Source organism: Manis pentadactyla, chromosome 2 (assembly GCF_030020395.1).
Source record: "Manis pentadactyla isolate mManPen7 chromosome 2, mManPen7.hap1, whole genome shotgun sequence".
Lineage (NCBI taxonomy): Eukaryota > Metazoa > Chordata > Mammalia > Pholidota > Manidae > Manis > Manis pentadactyla.
The window spans coordinates 158,921,613-158,930,851 of record NC_080020.1 but is presented as its reverse complement, the minus strand read 5'-3'; the positions used below and the strand labels follow the sequence as shown (position 1 = coordinate 158,930,851).

The 9,239-nt window shown below is 44.7% G+C and overlaps 2 gene segments (V, D, J or C); one reads left to right on the top strand and one right to left on the bottom strand.

Annotated features, from left to right (window-relative positions):
• Positions 1-947: 947 nt before the first annotated feature.
• LOC130682668 (immunoglobulin kappa variable 4-1-like) lies at positions 948-1,724 on the top strand. The segment is given in 2 exon segments: positions 948-1,104; positions 1,285-1,724. Coding segments are annotated over 2 exon segments (489 nt in total).
• Positions 1,725-5,519: 3,795 nt separating this feature from the next.
• Positions 5,520-9,239, bottom strand: part of LOC130682551 (immunoglobulin kappa variable 2-30-like) — a 36,128-nt gene continuing 32,408 nt past the window's right edge. Inside the window, 1 exon segment of the V gene segment in view lies at positions 5,520-5,949. Coding sequence covers positions 5,618-5,949 — 332 coding nt within the window.

Here is a 9,239-nt window from a genome sequence, read left to right as displayed (position 1 = left end):
TTCTAGAAACATGAGTGATAAGCTGTACTCACTTGTTCTCACTTCCTCTGACTCTTCTCATGCTGAATGCTAAGGATATAGTAAAGGATCTGCACACCAACTACCCTATTTATCCTGAGCAATGACTTCGCTCCAGGGAAGGATCTCAGAGGGAGTGGAGTAGGAACAACTGCAGAAATGTTATTTGTTTGTTTTTTGTCTGCTCCTCCCCAAGTGAAAGCTCTATGGGGTCAAGGGTTCTGATGGAGTTCACAATACCCTATGCCTAGGGGAGTTCATGATACTGCTATTTGTGTAATTCTATAAATATGTTTGATTTGGAGAAAGAATAAATTAAAAAGTGTTCTAGCAGTTCTGGGGCTGAAGCTATTTCACTTATTACCTCCCAGGGGGAGCTGTGCCACCTTAGACTGATGGGAGACAGAAAGCTGAGAGGACATCAAATGACATTGGAGAAACAGGGCTGACTTAGAGATTAGTGACTAGGGTGATTCCTATTAAAGTCTGTATTGGTTGTATTGAGATGCTTATGAGTTGCTCAAGAGAACTTCAAAGAGGGATTTAAACTCAAAAAAGAGTCTGAGATCAAGACATAAATGTGTGCAGTATATCCTCATTCTGTTCTGGGACATGAATACGTTTCATGTACTGGCAGCATCTTTACAGGTTCCAAATGTGCTCTGCATACCTCCTCACAATTACATATAGTCTATTATAAGCTAGGTTTTCATGTTTCCTTAAGCTGGTTTTAAAAAAATAGAGTGGATATTAAAAATATTAAACATTCAGGAATTTTTCTGGACTGTATTGAAAATCATAATGTTAAGTTGCTTTCAGGCCTTGTGTGGGCATACCAGCACATTTCCTGGGTGATGGTATTTTTGTGTCCTTCTTCCCACTATTTGCCTTCTCAGCTCACTGAACAGGCACTGTGCACTCACACTCCCTGCTGCTTTGCATGTGCTCTTGGGGGCCCAGCTGGCTGCTCATCTCTATTAAACCAAGAGGTTTGCTGCAGGTGGGGCCTGAGGGTCAGACGGGTGCACAGCAGCAGGATGGTGCCCCAGCTCCAGCTCCTCATCTTCCTGGCCTTCTGGGCCTCAGGTGAGAGCTGTAGAGGAAAAATGACTCAATAAAATCAGAAAGAGATTATACCATGCAGAATGAATAGAACATTTTATCTAAAACAGTCTCATTGTTCATGATAAATACAAAAACCTACATTGTTTAGATGCCAAAAATTTTTATGTATTATTGATGCAATGTATGGTCACTTGTTTGCAGGCATCTCTGGGGACATCGTGATGACCCAGTCTCCAGGCTCCCTGGCTGTGTCTGTAGGAGAGAGGGTCACCATCAACTGCAAGTCCAGCCAGAGTCTTCTGTATAGCTCCAACCAGAAGAACTACTTAGCCTGGTACCAGCAGAAGCCTGGGCAGGCTCCTAAACTGCTCATTTACTGGGCATCCACCCGGGAATCTGGGGTCCCCGACCGGTTCAGTGGCAGTGGGTCCAGGACAGATTTCACTCTCACCATCAGCAGCGCCCAGGCTGAGGATGTGGCAGCTTATTACTGCCAGCAGCATTATAGCTATCCTCCCACAGTGCTTCAGCCTCAAACACAAACCTCAACCCCAGGGCGTCCCCAGGGCCACAGGCCAGTGCATCTCTGCTACACCAGCTGCTCCCTTTCTGCACAGCCCTGTGTCCCCACAGCTGAATGAGAGGCTCGCATCCATCCTTGATCAGGGAAAAATGTTCTGATTAGCCTGTCCTGTGTGTCTTGCACAAGGAAGTCATTCTAGGAAGTCTCTGTAATGACATTTGCGTATCCTTTTCTCCATTGTTCTGCTGTTTTTCATTACTTGAAACAGTGCTTTCCCTACAGATGGATTTATATTCCTGACCCAGCCATGGCTGCAGCTGCATCTTGTAGAGAAGGGCTTAGTGTACATCATGCTGTGATGGGTCAGCTGCCCTGCCCTGTGCCTGAATGACTCTGAACTTGTCATTTTACTCATTCCTGTGTCCCCAGCTCCCATTCTCACTCCCTGGCCTTGGGAGCTTCCTGGGGTGCAATGCTCAGTCCCTTATTTTCAGGCACTTCCCCATCAGGCCTTAGTCTGCTTCTCTAACTCATCTGCCCCCAGCATGCTGGGCATCTCCTATTCTGAGTCTCCGCATTTCCAACTCATGGTTTCTGTTTCTGAACTGGCTTCTTTACTCCATTCCATTCTTCTGGGTCCTTTTTTTTTTTTTTTTACAAATAACATTCTCATATTCCATTTCTTCCTTGTACTGATTTTACAATTATGAACCATGGTCCTCTATATCCCTGACAGGATGGTAGCCACCTCTGTGAACACCAAATGTGGACCCCCCTCTCTGCAACTTTAGATGCATTAATTATTGATCACCTGCTGACTTTGAATAATTAAATCAAAACGATAGTTTTCAATCCTTATGTTGTTTGACCACTCTCTCTTATTTGGTACAATTATTAGTATACTCATGTGGAGACAGTATTTTAGGTGATTGACAAATGTTAGAATATATAGTGGGCTGCACTGTGATTTTTGTGTTTATGGGGACAGGATGAAAAGTGCCTCCAAATGCTTGTTTAATGACCAGTACTTCAGGCAACAGAAGAATACTTTGGGGGTGCTTTAGGATGCAGGTTCCAATATCCCAAGTCTGGAAATGATGCTCTGAATTTCAATTAATATCTGGAGAAAACATATATTACACAATACTCTCAGGATTTCAATGTCTACTCAAGCTTGAGAAACAGTAGTTATGAAAAAATAATGTTGATTGAAAGCAGACAGGTGTACATTCAAACAGGATTCTAGATTTATCGTTGCTAAGAAAAACTCCTTCCTATCTTCTGTGCCCCAAACTACTGATGTCCAAAAGATATAAGGCACCATTTACCAAATGATGAAACTCAATAAATGTGATTGTATATGAATATCAAAATGTTTGTGCCACTTAGTACATAGTTACCAAAAGTGAATTTATTTTCTGTGCTTATTAATGGTCTGCATTTGCAACTCTTTCCTTGGCTTATGTCATAATTTATCCCAATAACTTCTTTAACCTTTCTGATACTCTTTTTTTCTTCATTAAACTATTGATATGAGGACATACATGACTTCAAAGAGAGAGGGGGTGATAGGTGCCCTGGTTTAATGGCATGATATTCAGAGCTGAGCATCCTTAGGGGTGAAGGAGGAGAATGGTCTGGGAGGGGCCGCGGGCAGCAAGGAAGCACACTTATTGGCACCATGTAGTCAGTGGTCTTAGGATGCGGGAGAGGAAACGACCCCATGAGAGGGCGGCAGGGGAATGAGCTTCCTCAGGGAGAGCCAGGTTGTGGAGGTGAGGAGAAACTTCAGAGAAAGGGTTGAGCTTTTTAGGTCTGAGGTAACCAATATACCTCAACTTCTCATCACATGCGGCTATTCAAATTTAAGTTTAAAATGATTAAAATGTAAAAAAAAAAAAAAAGATTAAAATGTATAAATAAAAAAATAAGTCCTCGGGTATGCTGGGTACATATCAAACGTTCAGTAACCACAGGGAGCTAGTCTCTGGGCTCCAGACGCCGCTGTGCTCCTCAGCACACACGGAGAGCACGTCCATTGCTGCATGTGTTCTACTGGGCAGTGCTGTTCAAGAGATGTTGTTACAGCAAAGGAGAAATTTCATTGATGCTTCAAATATTGGTAGTGGAGGTTCAGGGTGGGGAGAAAGATGGGGAAGAAGGAACTTTATTTTAATGACCGATTTTTAAGAATATACATTCTTTACGCCTCAAGGCACGAATGTCCCAATTCTTGATCAGCAACTTGTTTGATGAGCTTCCCTTATGCAAGTCACAATTCTTGATTTTTCTATGGTGCACAGTAGCATTTTGCTCCAAACTTGTCTGTACTGAGAGTGCTTGCTATACAAACAGATAACTGGAAAAGGCAAGTTTTCTATCACCATGGTGACTAGGGAAGCCATTGACCAAGCACCTTCTTACTCCTGGGCCAAAGGCTGACATGTGGACCCAAATCTTTTGTACTTCTCTTCAGGGTTCCAAGCTATGCAGCTACAAATACTCAGTGCAGGTGACAGAGCACATCAGTGGGCCCAGAGACACGCGTATGTGTGGGCTGCAGTGAGGAGGGCAGTTGGGAGGGGATGTTGGTCTGCTTGGACTGGCCCATGCTTCATATGGCCGAGACCTACATCCTTGGAGTTCAGCGTGATTTTTCTTTAAAGCTGTGCCAAACATTTTTAATAGACACCTGGATTCCATCTCCACTGTTTGTTTAGGGTCTGCTGGGCCTCAGCTAACATGTCACTGCATTTTCCATCTCCACCAACAGAACCACTTGGCCTCTGCCAGACCACTTCTAAGGGAAGAATAAGTTTTCAGAAGCTTCCTCTGCTGGGTTGCATGAATGCCTCAGATGATCATTGGTTTCCTTACACAGGACTGTTAATAAACCTTTAATCACTGTAAACAAAAAAAAAGGTTCTCACTGGTCTACTTTTCCATGAAACCTCCAGAGGGTCAGGGTTCAACAAAGGAAGCCATGCAGAAGTCCCATCCACTCTGTGAGTTTTCCTGAGAAGCATGGCTGGGCTTCTTCCTGCTTTCATGTCATCAGCACACAATCTCATTACCATCTGCAGCTTTACCAGTCATAAGCAAAAGAGCAGAAAAATTGTCCAGTACTTGTTGTCTCCTATATTCCTTTCATGTTCCCATTTCCTGACATCTGTCCATGGTATTAAAATTATTATATTCTGAAGAGGAAACAGAAATCTCATATTTCTTGTCCCTCCCTGATATAAGGCTAAATTCTGTGCCTTCTGTTCTCCAGCTTATGTTTTTATTTTAAAACACAATTTTTGGAATTTTAAAACTCATTTTAACTCTCAGGAAAAAGTTATTGAGGAAAATTATAAACTTTTCCCATTAGCATCTTTGCCTACTGGGAAGGTACCAAAGTCTATGTGGAAACTCAAAAACCAAAGCTTTACTATTTATTCTCAGCCACTTGCCCTGAGGTGAGCCTGTGTACAATACGTCCCTGGACCAGCTTCATATAGTGGGGGGATAAGTACTGAAAAAAAGTAGTAAGTGGGAAACCTGGGAAAATACTAGTTTCTGACGCTGGCCAAGAACTACACCCTAGAGATGCCCTGGGACCTGCCTGAGCCCAGCAGCTGTGCAGCCTGGGGTCCCAGGAATCTCCCTGTTCTCTGGTGGTTATGGAGACTGACAGACATGGTGAGTGTAGGCAAACCAGGAGGGTCAGGATGAGCTTCCACACGAGGTGATGAACTCCCCCTCTCAGCAAGTGTCGTGCTCAGAGGGCAGGTGGGCCCACGCCTCCTGGGGCTTCTGCCACGCCAGGGCTGTGCAGCTGCTGGGCCACAACGTGTGGTGTCAGACGTGTAGCCAAGGCCTGTATGGTCCAGAGCCCTCAGCTGCCACCTCTCCCCTTGATTCCCCAACATCCTCCTCTTAAGCAAACTCAGAGAATTGGCCATGCCTGCTCCCCAGATTAAACAATGTATTTGGGCAGCTGGGCCACCCGGGCAGGGAGGTTTGTGTTCAGGGCTGTATCACTGTGGGAGGATATTTTGTACTTTGCTGGCAGTAATAAACTCCAGCATCGTCAGCCTGCACCCTGCTTATCTTGAGGGTGAAATCTGTCCCTGACCCACTGCCACTGATCCTGTCTGGGACCCCAGAGTCACGGTTGGAAACCTTATAGATCAGGAGCCGAGGAGCCTGGCCTGGCTTCTGGAGAAACCATTGCAAATAGGTGTTTCCATCACTGTGCAGGAGGCTCTCACTGGACCTGCAGGAGATGGAGGCCGGCTCTCCAGGGCTGACGGGCAGGGAGAGTGGGGTCTGCGTCAGCACGATTTCACCAATGGATCCTAAAGTGGAAAGAAAAAGAATCACAACGTCAGGTACAAATATTGCATGCAATTTTTATAATTTTCTTTTTGCTATGTATTTTAGGTCAAATCACATTTTTGTGTGATTTTGAATCATAGCCCAAAATTAGCTAATTTCAAAAAAGTACCCAACATTTGCAAGGCCTAGTGATATTTCACAGTGTACTACACCACTGCCCAAAGCACAGGCTCTTGTTCCTTCTGGAATCTTCCTCACCCTCTCAGATCTAAGCATCGCATACCCAAACTGGAGGACACGTCATATTATCTACCACATAGAAGGCAGTGGCGCCTTTAAGCTGAGCCTCTCCACGTGCCTGTCTTTCTCATCCACCCTCTGCCCTTACCAGGGATCCAGAGCATCAGCAGCCCCAGGAGCTGAGCATGGAACCCCATTTTGAGAAGTCTGTCTGGTGGTTCCTGATAAGTGGGAGCAGGACTAGATCTGACCTTTTATCTCAGTCCTCCCTTAGGGAAACATGCAAATCTCCTGGTGGGTGCCGCCGGGTGGAAAAAGTCAAAAGGAGACCTGAGGTGGAGCACTTCATGTGAGCAAAATGAAAAAAACTGTATTCTGTTTGAAGGAAAAGTAATAAGGATGCAAATGTTGATTTTTGTTTTCAACAAGGTCAGATTATGAAAAAATATGAATTCCAATGTGGCAGAGGTAGTGAGTCTCTCATTCTTAAGAAATTGTCTACTGATGATCTATCAGAGACCCTGAGGATGTAGAGGTGTGTGTCCAGAGTAAACCCTGGGCGGGCCAAGTGGCTCTCCTGCCTGGCTCTACCCCGCCTGCCCTGGAGAAGGAAGCAGCTCCTCCCTCTGCTGCTGACCCAGGGAGGCTCCCAGGGCAGGAGGGACGTGAGGTGTTCCGGGTGTTTGTCTGTTGGCCGCTGCTCCCAGGCTACCTGCTTTTAGGTGTTAGACGCAAGTATCTCTTTATACCCGTGGATGGGAAGAATGGTAAACAGATAAATAGCTTGTCTTCATCGTGTGCTGAGTGAATGAATTCGTAACTTGGTTGGAACACTCAAATTAAGTGAGCGGGACAGGGAGGAAAACCTGATTCTAGGAGCTCAGCTGATATACAGACCCTGGAGTTTTTAACACAAAGATAGGCTTTTGTCCTTTGGTTGTCCCCAATGGCACCTGTCTCTTCGTATAAGATTTAATCAAGAAAATCTCTATGCATAATACAGAATTCTAAAAACCTGATCCTTTTCCTAGGAGGTTTTAGAGGAAATAATACACAATACACCTCAAAAAAAAAGTCTGTGACTCCTCCTGTATTTATCAAATTCAGTCTTTGTAATGACTATGGACTGTTGTTTGGAAGTAATATATTACACTTGAAAATAACCTAAATTCTAATGATGGGAATTACTTTGTTTAAAATTATTGATGACCACCCATAAAACAGCACTGTGATTTATATTCTCCATTAAATGGTTCTCCTGTTATAACTGATATATTTCCGGGTATGGAATGATCAGTGAGGCAGGCGGTAGCTGGTGGGGTGGGTGGAACAGGACACGCTGCCTCGGTAGAGACTGGCCAGGTGGGCCGCTGACACCAGGCATTGCGGTCAGCCGGCCAGGCAGGACTTCTCAGAAACCACCCCCTAGAACGGCCAGCCTGAGAAACAAGGGGGATTTCTGATCCCAGCCCAGCCCTAGCAACAAGTTCTGGGCAACCAGGTGGGCTTCCTCCTTTCCAGTGCCTATAATCCCCTAGACACTGCAGCCTAAATGGCCTTCTTGGGGCCCTGCCTGATTGGCAGGATATCTTCTCTTTTCACTCATTGAAAGCTTTGCTGGTTGCTCCGTATTCTTGTCTTTTGGGTTCGTTCTTTGTCTCCTCCAAGACATGATCCCAGGAAAAACAGCATCTTAGCTGGTTATATTAGTTCAATAACATAAATATGAATAGATCCTGACAGAATGCTTTCCATCGGTGCTGTAACAGTTTCCCTTTTATGGCAGGGAGTAAGAGTTTTCTGAGTATTGGGATGTCTCATGGAAGAGGGGCCTTAAGGGAAAATGGGGCCAAAATAGGTACTGAAAACATTTGGCGTTATTTTCCAAGGCGGTGTTTAGAGCAGCGTATTCCCTACCACATCTGTCTCACCATGTAGTGACTGATGTTACCCAGGAGCTGGAATTGCCCCAGGCCGCCTTTCCTTACCTGGAACCCAGAGCAGCAGGAAACTGAGGGACTGAGCGAGCTGACCTGCAAAAAGGGTTATGAGGTAGTTATTAAAGATTCAAAGTGCCAAGGGTTGGCTCTCAGGGACTAAGTGAGGGCAGTTTCAGCTGACTGGGTGCAGTCTGGGTTCCCATCCAAAAGCTGGGTTTCTTCAGTGATCAGCCTGTGGATAATTATATGCATAATTGTTTCTTGCATCACCCACGAGGGTATTAAAATACAGATGACTTGTGCTCCCTGGGCTCACATTCTCTGCTCCTTTCAGGGCTAACTGTACAGAACATATCAAGATATGGGTAGGAAGCTTACATATACACTCATTCTTAGAGAATTCTGGGTTTGATTCTAGTTAATTCTGAAATTCATGAAGATATATATTTCAGCAAAATATGTATTGTAGCTTGTTCTAAGCCCACACTGACCTTTTAAAATGAATATTTAGAATCATTGTATTGGAAATCATTGTATCCCACTGTCTGTCTCAGACATGAAATAGGAAAAATATCTACATTGCTCTCGGATTCTAAAGACTTGGTTTTTAAGATATGATGACAGAACCTGAGCTCCACTGATACCTTGAGTGTTCAGTGTTTCCAGAAATACAGTAAACATTGGAATCCTCTACTACACTTTCTTCAAGTACCTGTCTCTCTGAAGGTCCTAAGCCCTGAGCCCTGACTTGAGGCCGTATTAGTGGTGGAAGCTCCCCCAGGGCATTGAGTTTTTGTTGCCAGGGGAACTGGGCTGCTGCCATGTTTGTAGAGGGACACTCATACATTCCTGCTCGTGGGTTACGGCTGATTGCATGTTTGCCGGCAGGTGTCACCCCGGCTGCTTTGCTGTTCCTCACAGATCCTGACAGAGGTTATTGGTCTCAGGGGACCCTATGGGGCCAAGAGAGGTCACTGGTCTTGGAGTACATGAACTGGGAGGAACTGGGAAGGCAGATGGCATCATGTGCCATTTCTATATTACCAGTTTGAAATAGCGTTTTCATTACTATTAAGTATGTAATCTTTAGTTCCCTGTTTACAAGCTATCTTTGTCATATATTTTTTCAT